The 13,740-nt window shown below is 48.0% G+C and overlaps 1 protein-coding gene across 19 annotated transcripts in view; it reads right to left on the reverse strand.

Moving 5' to 3' along the window:
- c2cd5 (C2 calcium dependent domain containing 5) overlaps positions 1-13,740 on the reverse strand; it is a 145,805-nt gene that overhangs the window by 39,505 nt on the left and 92,560 nt on the right. For all 19 annotated transcript variants that reach the window (XR_011934097.1, XM_072471800.1, XM_072471789.1 and 16 more), the window contains 5 exons: positions 12,722-12,886; positions 9,460-9,600; positions 9,037-9,100; positions 8,731-8,792; positions 321-422 (listed from right to left, as the gene is read on the reverse strand). Coding sequence is in view for 18 of the 19 variants with exons in the window: in XM_072471800.1 (XP_072327901.1) it covers positions 321-422; positions 8,731-8,792; positions 9,037-9,100; positions 9,460-9,600; positions 12,722-12,886 (534 nt within the window). In the remaining variant the exon portion in view is untranslated. The remainder of the gene's footprint in view (positions 1-320; positions 423-8,730; positions 8,793-9,036; positions 9,101-9,459; positions 9,601-12,721; positions 12,887-13,740) is intronic.

The following is a 13,740-nucleotide window of genomic DNA, read 5'->3' on the forward strand; positions in this document are numbered from 1 at the left end:
CCCCAAGGACTTCCTCAGGCAAACCACTATGCATTAGCCCAATCAGAATAACAAATGCCTTTGTCAATTTCACCTGCTGGCTGCTAAAACCACCCAGGTCCTGCAGAATAGAACCCTTTTTTAAACAAACACATACTAACCCCAGGCTTTTAACCCATACATTGCCCACTACACTTATAATCCTAACATCTTCCAATCATCACAAGTGTTTTGTTCTCACATCTCATGAAAAATGCCTCAAAGCGTTCAATGTCAAAGCAACTACATGGGTATAAATTATAGCTGATGTTGTTTTCCCCTCATTATTTTCAGCCTCTTACCTTCAACAGATTTTCACAAAGATCACTAAAAGCTTTATTGAGCCCATGTGATGTGAGACCAGTGACATTGTTCAACCGGAACACTCTCACTGAAGTGAACATCTGAAAAGGAAAATGAATGGGGAAAGCACAAGTTAGTCACAATAACAGGCACATTCAATTGGTGGCTAGAAATACAAAATTATAAATAATAATTGTTCAGGTCGTGACTGGTCATTTTCTAAATAACCCACTCTTATGCTCGTTGTGTTCATAAATACAGTGCCCTCAAATTTCACCGTTTAAAAAAAAAATTTTATTCAAATTTTCACAGAATATCAACAACAAAATACAGAAAGAAAAGAACAACCCCCCCCCCCCGTATACATCAATAATAAATTAACAGCCATCATCAACACAAAAGCAAATATACACACCCACTCAAGAAAAATGAACCAACTGCTGCTGCTGACCATCTTCTAACGCTCTGCCAGGCAGTCTAGGAACGGTTGCTACCGCCTGAGGAACCCTTGCACCAATCCCCTTAAGGCAAATTTCACCCTCTCCAATTTAATAAACCCTGCCATATCGTTGATCCAGGATTCCACTCTTGGGGGCCTCGCATTCTTCCACTGAAGAATAATTCTTCGCCGGGCTACCAGGGACGCAAAGGCCAGAATACCGGCCTCTTTCGCCTCCTGCACTAGCGGCTCCCCTGCAACCCCAAATATTGCGAGCCCCCAGCCCGGCTTGACCCTGGAACCTATCACCCTCGACACCGTCCTCGCTACACCCTTCCAAAAGCCCTCCAGCGCTGGGCAAGCCCAGAACATGTGGGTGTGGTTTGCTGGGCTCCCTGAGCACGTAACACACCTGTCCTCGCACCCAAAGAACCGGCTTATCCTTGCCCCGGTCATGTGAGCCCAATGCAGCACCTTAAATTGTATGAGGCTGAGCCTCGCGCAAGAGGAGGAAGAGTTCACTCTCCCCAGGGCATCCGTCCACGTCCGCTTGTCAATCTCCTCACCCAACTCCTCCTCCCACTTACCCTTTAGCTCCTCCACCAGACATGTTGCAGAGATCCTCCCCTCTCCAACTCACCCCCCCGACAGCACCCTGTCCTGGAACCTGCGTGATGGCAACAGTGGGAACTCCACCACCTGCCGTCGAACAAATGCCCTGACCTGCATATATCTGAAGGTGTTCCCCGGGGGGAGCCCAAATTTCTCCTCCAGCTCACCCAGGCTCGCAAACTTCCCGTCCACAAACAGGTCCCCCATCCTTCTAATACCTGCCCTGTGCCAGCTCAGGAACCCACCGACAACCCTCCCCAGGACAAACTGGTGGTTCCCCGTATCGGGGACCACACCGAGGCCCCCACCTCCCCCGTGACGACTCCATTGCTCCCAAATTTTGAGGGTAGCCGCCACCATCGGGCTCGTGGTATACCTCTTTGGTGGCCCAATAATACCCACAGAGGTTAGGCAGCGCCAACCCCCCCCCCCCCCCCCCCCCCCCCCCCCCCCCCGATCCCTGCACCGCTCCAGGAACACCCTTCTCACCCTTGGGGTCTTCTGCGCCCACACAAACCCCATAATGCTCCGATTAACCCTTAGGGATCAGGATGGGGAGGCACTGGAACAGGAACAAAAATCTCGGGAGCACCGTCATTTTAACTGACTGCACCCTACCCGCCAGGAAGAGTGGCAGCACGTCTCATCTCTTAAACTCCTCCTCCATTTCCTCCACCAGTCTCGTGAAGTTAAACTTATGCAGGGCCTCCCAACTCCTAGCCACCTGGACCCCCAGGTACCTGAAACTCCTCTCCGCCCTTTTTAGTGGGAGCTCACCAATCCCCCTCTCCTGGTCCTCTGGGTGAACAACGAACAACTCGCTCTTCCCCATAATTTAGCTTATACCCGGAGAAATCACCAAACTCCCTGAGAATCCTCATCACCTCTGGCATTCCCCCCACCGGGCCGTCACAGATAGCAGCAAATCGTCCGAATAGAGCGACACCCGATGTTCCTTCCCACCCCGCACCAGCCCCCTCCAATTCCTCGACTCCCTCAATGCCATGGCAGGGGCTCAATCGCCAGCGCAAAGAGCAGGGGGGACAGGGGACACCCCTGCCTCGTCCCCTGGTGTAACCGAAAATACTCTGACCTCCTTCTGTTCATGGCCACACTCGCCACCGGGGCCTCATACAGCAACTTAACCCACCTGACAAACCCCTCCCCAAACCCGAACCTTTTCAGCATCTCCCACAGGTACCCCCACTCTACCCTATCAAAGGCCTGCTCCGCATCCATCGGCCTCACTATCTCCGCCTCCCCTTCCACCGCCGGCATCATTATAACATTCAAGAGTACATTCGTACTCAGCTGTCTCCCTTTCACGAGCCCCGTCTGATCCTCGTGAATGACCTGCGGCACACAGTCCTCTATCCTCGTGGTTAAAATCTTCGTCAACAACTTTGCATCTACATTTAGGAGTGAGATCGGCCTGTATGACCCACATTGTAGGGGATCCTTGTCCCGCTTCAGGATCAAGGAGATCAGCGCCCAAGATATCGTCGGGGGCAAAGCTCCTCCTTCCCTTGCCTCGTTAAAGGTCCCTACCAACAGAGGGCCCAGCAGGTCCGCATACTTCTTATAAAATTCGACTGGGAACCCATCTGGCCCCGGTGCCTTCCCTGCCTGCATGCTTCCCATCCCTTTGATCAACTCCTCCAACCCAACCAACGCCCCCAGCCCCGTCACCTGCCCCTCCTCCACCCTCTGGAATCTCAACCGGTCCAGAAAGCGACCCATTCCTCCCTCCTTCAGTGGGGGCTCGGACCGATACAGTTCCTCGTAGATGTCCCTGAAGACCCCATTGATACCCACCCCACTTCGCACCATGCTCCCTCCCCCATCCTTAACTCCCCCGATCTCCCTAGCTGCCTCTCGCTTCCAAAGCTGGTGCGCCAGCATCCGGCTCGCCTTTTCTCCATATTCATATACTGCCCCCTGCGCCTTCCTGGTGGTCAACAGATCGAATTCGGCCTAGAGGCTGCGCCGCTCCCTAAGCAATTCATCCTCCGGGACCTCCGCGTACCTCCTGTCCACCCTCACCATCTCCCCCACCAGCCTCTCCCTCTATTTCTTCTCCCTCCTCTCCTTACTGGAGATCAGCTCTCCCCTGACCACCACCTTCAGTGCCTCCCAGCCCACTCCCACTTGGACCTCCCCATTGTCATTAGCCTCCAGGTACCTCTCTGCGCACCCTCGGACCCGCCCGCTCACCTCCTTGTCCGCCAGCAACTGCACCTCTAAGCGCCACAGCGGGCGCTGGTCTGTCTCCTCCCCCAGCTCGAGGTCTACCCAATGCGGAGCGTGATCGGAAATGGCTATCACCGAGTACTCAGTATCTTCCACTCTCGGAATCAGCGCCCTACTCATAACAAAGAAGTCAATCCGGGAATAGGCCTTGTGGACATGGGAGAAGAATGAGAATTCCCTGGCCTCGCAAACCTCCATCGGTCCACACCTCCCATCTGGTCCATGAACCCCCTCAGCACCTTGGCCGCCGCCGGCCTCCTACCCGTCCTAGACCTGGAGCGATCTAGTGCCGGGTCCAGCACCGTATTGAAATCCCCCCCCCATTATCAGGCCCCCTGTCTCCAGGTCCGGAATCCGGCCCAGCATACGCCACATGAAGCCCGCATCGTCCCAATTCGGGGCATATACACTGACCAACACCACCCTCTCCTCTCCCCCTGCAGCTTGCCACTTACCATCACATACCTACCGCCATTGTCTGCCACGATGCTCGACGCCTCGAACGACACTCTCTTCCCCACCAAAATCGTCACCCCCCCGATTCTTTGCATCTAACCCCGAATGAAACACCTGGTCTACCCACCCCTTTCTCAACCTTACCTGATCCGCCACCCTCAGGTACGTCTCCTGAAGCGGCTTTTCACAGTAACTTCATTTGAAGCCTACTTGTGACAATAAGCAATTTTCATTTCACATCTGCCTTCAGCCCCTTCAGGTGCGCGAACACCCGGGCCCGTTCAGTCCGGTTACGTTCCAGGTTATCAGCCAGCTACCCGCCCTCCTCCCCCACCGACTAGCCATATCCCCTCCTAGGCCAGCCACGTGCCCGCGTGGCCCGTTCCCCACAGCGGCAGACCCCCGCCCCGACTTCCTCTACCGACTCCAGCTCCTCCTTGGCCATTCCAGCAGCAACCCGGTTCCGCACCCCCCCCCCCCCCCCCCACCCCCCCTAGGTTCCCCCCTAGCTGCATCGTTCCCCCCATTGCACTCCCGTAAGTCAGACGACTCCTGCTGACCCCGGCCACTCCCTCAACCCCTCCCAGTGTGGAACTTCCCCTCCCCCGCCCCATTGCCCAGCAGCAGGCTCTCCCCCTTCCACTCCCAGCATGGGAAAAAGCCAGCGCTTCCCAGCTCCGGCCCCGCCTCCTCTGGCGCAGCTCCCTTTTCAGGCCCGGTCCCCTTGCCCCCAACTCAGGCCTCAAAACCACCCCCCCCCCCAACCCCCTGCTGGCCATCAACCCCCCAAGCCGTTTACCTGCCCCCCTCTACGAGCCCACCCGGCGGATCCAACCAAAGCAGTGCCCAACCAACCCCCGAAAAACAAAGAACCAACAATGAACAAAGAACCCCCCCTCAAAATACAACACAACAATCCCCAACCATCCCTTCACCGCGGCCCCCCGCCCCTCACCCTCAGTTCGAGTCCAATTTATGGGCCTGGACAAAGGCCCACACCTCCTCCGGGGACTCAAAATAATGATGTTGGTCCTTATAGGTGACCCACAGACGCGCTGGCTGCAGCATGCCGAACTCCCCCCCCCCCCCCCCCCCCCCCTGTGCAGCACCGTCTTCGCCCGATTGTACCCGACCCTCTTCTTCGCCACCTCCGCGCCCCAATCTTGGTAGATCCGGACCTCCACCTTCTCCCACCTGCTGCTCCGCTCCTTCTTGGCCCACCTTAGCACGCACTCCCGATCAGCAAACCAGTGGAACCGCACCAGCACCGCCCGCGGCGGCTCGTTGGGCCTGGGCCTCCTCGCCAGCACTCGGTGGGCCCCTCCAGCTCCAGGGGCCCCTGGAAGGACCCCGCTCCCATCAGCAAATTCAGCATGGTGACCACGTAGGCCCCCACGTCCAACCCCTCCAATCTATCCGTGAGGCCCAGGATCCGCAGATTCTTCCGCCTCGACCGGTTCCCCATCTCCTCGAACCTCTCCTGCCATTTTTTATGGAGCGCCTCGTGTGCCTCCACCTTCACCGCTCGGCCTAGGATCTCATCTTCGGTCTCAGAGACCTTTTGCCGGACCTCCCGGATCGCCTCCCATTGGGCCGTCTGGGTCTCCAGCAGCTTATCGATTGACGCCTTCACCAGCTCCAGCAGATCCGCTTTCAGCTCCCTAAAGCAGCGCTGAAGAAACTCCTGCTGCTCCTGCGCCCACTGCATCCACGCTGCCTGGTCTCCACCCGCCGCCATCTTGGTCTTCCTCCGTCGCACCTTATTTTGCTTCACTGCCACTTTTCTGATCGCCCCACTCCTGGTCCAAGCCATACACTATTGGGGGAATGTTGCTATCTCCTTCCCACACCGGGAAACGTCAGGCAAGCGCCGTTACGGGCTCTAAAAAGAGCCCAAAAGTCAGTTTCTAGTGGGAGCTGCCGAACGTGCGACTGAGCTCTGCATAGCCGCAACCGGAAGTCATCCACATTTCACTGTTTGAAATGCACTCCTGAAATGTACTACTCTCATTCCTTAGGACCACTTGAAATAATCATTGTGGAAAAATACAAATACTGAGTGGCTATTTTTATACACAAGAATTTGACAAGTACTGATGGAATTGCAAAACTAGCATTGTGACTACAAGTTGATCTGATTTCTTCCACACTCTGAAAAGCAAACAAATACTGTTACGAAACGTAAAATGTCAGAACTGCATGCGTGGGTAGCGGGGGGCTATAAAAATGCAGCTTTATTTCAACAGTTGCAGCACTGCATGTAGATAAATGGCCTGCTTGTGTCTTTTCATGGTCTAAATGCACAGCATTGTTTACTTCAAACAAACAATAATCTAGTTATTAAAAGAAAATGACTTCAAATGGCATAATACAAGAGAACCATTTTTGGGTTAGCAACATTTCTGTTCACATGCTACATTGTACTTCCATAAGTTTACTGCAGCTTCAAAATATTTTGATGCAACCGTCAGCAATTTTATACTAATTGTTTTAAAAAGTATATATTTTTTCTTATTCAAGAATGCAGTCAGACGGGTAGCACCGTGGCACAGTGGTTAGCACTGCTGCCTCATGACACCAAGGTCCCAGGTTCGTTCCCGGCCATGGGTCACTGTACATGTGCAGTTTCCACATTCTCCCCATGTTTGCGTGGGTTTCGCCCCCACAACCCCAAGATGTGCAGAGTAGGGGGATTGCCCCTTTATTGGAAAAATGAATTGGGTACTCTAAATTTAAAAAAAAAAGGAATGTAGTCAGACAGGTTCTAAGGAACTAAACGGGGCGGCACGGTGGCACAGTGGATGGCATGGTTGCATCACAGCGCCAGGGACCCGGGTTCAATTCTGGCCTTGGGTGACTGTCTGTGTGGAATTTGCCCATTCTCCCTGTCTCTACGTGGGTTTCCTCCGGGTAGTTTCCTCCCCCAAGTGCAGGTTAGGTGAATTGGTCATTGTAAATCGCCCCTTAGGGTGGGGTTGCAGAAATAGGGCGGGGGATTGGGCCTGGGGAGGGTGGTCTTTCGAAGGGTCGGTGCATTCAATGGGCTAAATGGCCTCCTGCACGGTAAGGATTCTATGATTCTAAATTGCCCCTGCAGGTCAAGTGAATTGCGGGCATAGGGCGGGTGAGTCAGCCTAGGTAGGATGATCTTTCAGATTGTCAATGCAGAATTGATGGGCCGACTGGTCTCTTCCTGCACTGTGGCATTTCTATGATTTTATCGTTCTAAAGTGAGCCCAAACAGTAGGTGGGGGTTAGGGAAACCTATACAGCTTGCTTAACTGGGATGAGGATGTTTGAATTATAAAGAGTTAAGAATCTTGAATAGGAAGGGAAAAAAAGATATGGGGCAACATATTATGGTAGGGGCTGGACAGATGGTTCATCATCTGGGAAACATGGTTGGCATGGAGCCCACTCCCTCCTGCATGCTGCAGGAGGGCTAAATAGCCTGCTGTGGGACCTCTGGTCACCCCCTACCGCCTTGTGGCTATTGGCCAATCAGACCGGTAGCAAACTCAATTGACCCTTGATTATTTATTTAAATATGCCATATTATGAGGGTGACCTAAGGGGTGGGCAGAAAGGTGGTGGGGTTTGCACCCGTCCTATTTTACGCGCCTCCCTACCGAAAACATGCCCACAAGGGCATGCAAAATCCAGCCCATGATTAACCTTACATGTCAGTCAGACAGACACACACTGATGCATTGTGAAACAAAAAATTCTAGTGCAGTATTAAAATCTTTTTTTTTTTAATCCATCCACTGTATGGTGTATGCAGACCAGTTGGATTTAGCTGGTTACCTGCCACTCAAATGCATAAAAACTCACAATTGTTGGCAAAAATTTATTTTCTAGCTGTACGTTACTCTGTTGGCTTTTATTTACCTCACTAACATGCTCCGCCAACTCGAAGACAGTTGCAATGGGCATTTTCCTTCAAGGATTGATACTTGACTACTCCCTTTATAGTATCTGCAATTGCTGAATTACCAATATTTCAAAACAAAAAGGCCTTCGTGTCCCAAAGCCTCATTCTTGGGATTTTTATTCATAATGTACACCTGTAAGCTTAATATTCAAGATATCCCACCTCTTGTTTTGCACTGGAGTTCTAAAACAATTGATCATTTAATGTCACCAACCTAAGATATAGAAATCTTCAGAATTGCCATATTGTGTCCGAATGTTAGATAATTTGCAGTCTGAACAAACCTCAGTTTCCATTACAATTAAAGATGCAATGAACTAAATGGAGAGTTTGGCACAAGAAGGAAACTGCACACAGCAAAGCAGCTTTGGCCAAATTAAGAATCATGGTGCAGATGCAGTTTACATGTGCTTCCACTCTGTGGAACATAACGTAGCCTGCTATTTTGCTGAACCATTCAGCTTCCACATACAAATGACTTGAGCTGAAACTGTGCAGCAAACTAGGGTGGGAACTCTCAAAGCCAAATGTTAATTGCCAGTCCGAAGCTGATAATCAGCTGTCACATCAAGACAGTGGTAGTCCATCAAACATGTACATCATTGAAAACATGGCCAGAAAGAAGCCTCTGGCACCCATATCATGGGCGCTCACCAGTGGGGCAGCAAACAATTTAATTTTGCAACTACTTTGCTTTACAAACGCTACCCAGGCTTACCTGTAAATCAGAGGTCCAATTGTTGATGCCTGGCATAATTTCTGTATTACAACTGTAAAAGCCTGTCAACATCAAATAAATCACGAGTGAGGAACACAAGTACAAATCTAATGAACAGAAAGCTCAGCAGAGACAAAGAACTTACATTCTATATCTGGGACACTCAACTGACCTTCAATTTCTGTCCATGTTGAAAGAAAAATATTATGAAATGGTACAGAAATCAGAAAACGATAAAAAGGTTTTTGTTTCTAAAAAAAACAATGTTAAATAATCCATTACATTAGTATCTTCCTGTGGCCTTACCAGCTGGTGTGGGAGTGTCTGTCAACAATGAGTGAATATCCTCAACAGCATCAGCATCATCAATCTGAAAAACAAAGCAATGTTATATGGCCCTGAGCTGGTTCAGTGGAACATTGCACAATGTTATTAAAAATTTCATCTGGGCCAGTAGAACAACACCACTTCTCTCTTATGTCCAATGGAATATAATGCAGTGGTATTAAGGTCTGGGCCTGGTTGGATAAACAACTGCATTATTAAAATCTTGATCTGGTGGAATATAGGGCACAGATATTGAAGTGAGCTTGGAGAAATATAATGCAGTTTTTTTAAGATGTTTATCTGGTTCAGTGAAATATAGTCCAATTAAAAAAATCTTCAGATGTCTCTCTTCATACTCTGAACAAGAGCCACAGGGTGGTTAACTAATAAACATTTCCTTACCTCCAGCACAAAGGCATCCTTTTTTCCATGTGAAAGATCCAGTTCTGAAACATCGTCTGAACTTTCTGATTGTGACCTAAATAGCCTGGAACGCTGCCTTGTTTCTGGGATTGGGGATCCAAGTAGCTCCTCTAGGATCTCCTATTGTCAGAGGTGTATTGGACAGGAAATAAATATTGCTGATAAAAAGATTTCACTATGCATTTCCTCTCCTACTTCATTAAAGTACAGATGTACTGCAGGGGTACAGTTCCAAGGGATCTGGTCACCCTTGAGTACCTCATGTAAGTAAATATCTGAGACTAGACATTGGATTGTATAACTGCCGCTGGAAGAATGGAGGGATCATCCATCACCCAACCTGATCCTGTCTTCAACTGGTTCCCAAGACCATGGACTTACACCAGGATCACTGTACAGTGATCAGAAATGGGAACCTCACCGTCCCTCAGCAGTGGTGCCGAGACGAACTGCACTCACCCAGTTATAGAGCTTAGATTGTCTCACATGAACTTCCGACCCTCCTGGTTTATATGGCTGTCCTGCTCATTGTTAACCACATGGGATTTGGTGCCATATTTCTTACAATTTACATTTAAGTTTGTCGAATCTTGGCTAGCCACTTCAGATTCTGCAGGATTACAGTCATTTTTGCTTACTTCCAAATTTATACAGAAGTCTTCAAACTTGTCTTGTAAAGTATTGTGGACCGATCATTTCCCAATTAAAAACATTCTCCACGAGGTTTTGGCAACCTCTGGTTCTTAGGGTGTTGAGCTCAAGAGTGATGGGTTCAGTGGGCCTACATCCACTAGGGTCTTTGCTGGTCTACGTGCAATTATATACTTAAATTGGAAAATGCCAACATTAGTTGTGGGTGATGTTGTGTTATGTTACAGCTAAATAGAGGGAAGCAGCTCTAAGTGAGAATGATGCATATTTGCCAGCTATAGTGAGCCTCTGACTCTTGCATGACGGAATAAATAGGCATTGCATTTTGGGACCAAGGCCAGTCACAAATCTGGTGGATCCCATTGTAACTGCTGTGAAACCAAAGTGGTTAAAAAAAGCTACTTTAAGGTGGTCTCCCACTGTTTCCAATAATCAACAGGGCACAAAGGTAGTCAACCCACAGGCTGTGGTGGTGCAACAGGAAAATTGCACGGAATGAAGGCAGGAAACATAGTATAACTGGCCTAGTAATTACACTTCCAAACTTTGAGAGATATTGCCACCTAGAACAAGCTTACACAAAAAAAGCCAGAACTATATTAACTCGATAAACTATTTCCAGACACATTCAGCAACCTTCTGCCACTTGTGTTCAATGTTCATGAGACAGGGATCTCCAACTGACATCAGGTTCTTATAGGAAAACTCTAATTCGAGATCACCACTACAGCCTTCAAGTTATATTAGGCGGTCGATGATCAATTTCAGCCAAGGGTACATAATGTGAATCTTTTTCTTTTTACAAAGTGATGTGTAAAGTGTGACCAGAAACTTGTCACATCACAGAGTTGCACCTCCTTTTGGAACATCTCTGGCTGCGAGTGTTCTACACAACTTAAAAACATGAACACACACAAAATTCGTTTTTGTTTTAACCAAGTCAGTCAGGTTTCCATTGCACCGCTTACTGTTCAACTTATTTTGCTGGGATAACATATAATGTGCAAAACATTTTTTCTGCACCTTCAATATGACATTAAAATAATATATATAGATATATATCCACACACACACATACATAAAAAGGGGCTATCCATGACCATCATTTTAATAAGGCTTCAAAATGTGTACTTTTGTTTATCTTTCCTGCAAGCACTTCTCCTTACTATTGGGAGTATAGAGTGCCTGCTTGTTGCTCAGTGATCCTAACGACAACCTGTTTTGCTATTCAATTACAACATGGCTGATCTATACCTCCCCTCCATTCATCTGCCTTATTTTTCATAATATCCTTAACCAACAAATATTTATCAATCTTGTTTGAGAACATTTTAACTGACTTACAGAATCAACCAACTTTTGGTAGAGGATTGCAAATTGAGAGGGATGCACAACTCCTTGCATGAAGTGGCCTTCTTCATGCAACTGGATCAGTGCGAACTGCATAGTATCCAGCCATGTGGTCACCACGAACCAGACTGCAACAATCTATTCCACAGTACATACTGCAGTCATCTTGGATTTCTGCCTATTTCAAGTTATTTTTTGATCCAACTTTTTAAAATTAGCTTATAGTTTAAACGGAGCTAAAATATAACAGTTTGAGTGAAGTTTTAAATTTCTGTCATTTCACTTCTCCCCACCAGTTGCCCTCTTAACTCCCAGATGGCAATCACTCTGCAAGGATTCTCTCCCACTGTATTTGGGGCGGGGCATTATGTGTGTGGAGGTATTTGATTAAGGATTAAGAATATATTTCATATATTCTTCCACCAAGGATGGCACAGGGGTTAGCATTGCTGCTTCACAGCGCCAGGGACCCAGGTTCAATTCTAGCCTTGGGTGACAGTGAGGAGTTTGCATATTCTCCCCATTTCTGCGTAGCTTTCCTCCAAGTGCTCCGGGTTCCCCCCCAGTCCAAAGATGTGCAGGTAGATGGATTGGCCATGCTAAATTGCCCCATCGTGCCCAAAAATGTGTAGATTAAGTGGGGTTACGGGAATAGGGTGGGGGATTGGGCCTAGGTGGGGTACTCTTTCAAAAGGTTGGTGCAGACTCGATGGCAAAATGGCTTCCTTCTACACTGTAGGGATTCTATAGATTCATTACTACTGCCCACGTTGTTCCAGGACCGGAAAACTGTAAGTGTTCTAACAAGGGATGAAGGCACTTTATTTTCTGGCTCACTGGAGGTCACACTGTTGATTATCTTAGAGTGTAGAGTATGCACTTGTAACCTCAGGACGTTGTGGCCTTTAATGTCACTTACCACCCAGTTACCACCATATTTCTGATTTTGAAGATGCCAAAGGCATCCAATATCAAGTGACATTGATATATGAAAGTACAGACCTAAACCTTTGATTTTAACTGCATTCTTATAATTATATCTTTAAAGATTGTAATTATGAAAGTTTTCACCAACAACGTTTACCCTTTAATAAATGGCTATGCAATTCTATCTAGTAGAATCGATCTGCTTGAAAATGAACAAGCTGCCAATACCATTCCGCACCCTCCCCATCCACAAAGTCTATGGGTGTTTCTCTTTGGTTCATACATACTCACACACAAAGATGCTCGTACTTACGGGAGGATTAATCTCATAGATCTCCCTGTTCTTTATGATCATATCATTAATCTTTTTCTGTATATTTGATATATGTTGTTCATAAGAAGAGTCATTTGGAGTCTTCCCTGCTATCTGTATACCACCTGGAGAGGGCAGTGCAGTCAGATATAGGCCAGTTGCAGACTAGAACAAGGGGTGGGGTTAGTGATGGTTTGGAGGGGCGGGGGAGGGGGGGGGGGCGGGGGAGTGGAAAAGAGAACACAAAAAATAGTAAGTATCAGGAAATATAACGGCAGTTTCAATTATAAATACGGACACGGGGTTTATAACAGAAAAAGGTGACGAGCAGTGTGCACAGATTTTAAACTCAATATGTTAATTTAAATTAAGAGTGCTTTCACATTGCCATTACAACATTGAAGCTGGAAGCTCAGTTTAGACAACTTATCTAATCTTAGATATCAACAGTGATCAACATGCTAGCTCTGTTTCCATATTCTTTTATTTTTTTTTATGCCCATCTCACAGATTCTTAAATGACGGTCCCACCCTCCCCCAAACACACATGGGAATCCGCACAGCTCTTCTCTGTGCATGCCTTTTTAAGACATATGTGGAACATTAGCCCATATCTTCCGTTCAGATGCATGACTTAAATCATTGGGCCGCCACACGCACAGCGCGACGACCCTAAAGTGTGGACGCACGGGCAAGCGCATGACATTTAAACGCCATGCCCGCTTTTTTTGACAGATCGAGTGAAGCGCTGCATGCAAATTAAAGGAACAGCACTAACTTGGTCGACATGCCCCGATGTTGGACAAGTTTTAATCTTTTTTATTAACACTTATTTCTTGGGCCCAGATCATCTATCAGAGGCAGGAAATATCGGAAGCCATTTTTTTGTACGTTAATGTTTTATATTATTAACGCTTAGCGTTTATAAAAATGTTAAAATGCAAATGAAGTGCAAGAAAGATACATCTTCCAAATTTTGTAAAGTTTGATTTGTCATGACGATGTTATTCCATTAACGG

The sequence above is a fragment of the Scyliorhinus torazame genome, chromosome 13, assembly GCF_047496885.1.
Source record: "Scyliorhinus torazame isolate Kashiwa2021f chromosome 13, sScyTor2.1, whole genome shotgun sequence".
NCBI classification, from domain to species: Eukaryota; Metazoa; Chordata; class Chondrichthyes; order Carcharhiniformes; family Scyliorhinidae; genus Scyliorhinus; species Scyliorhinus torazame.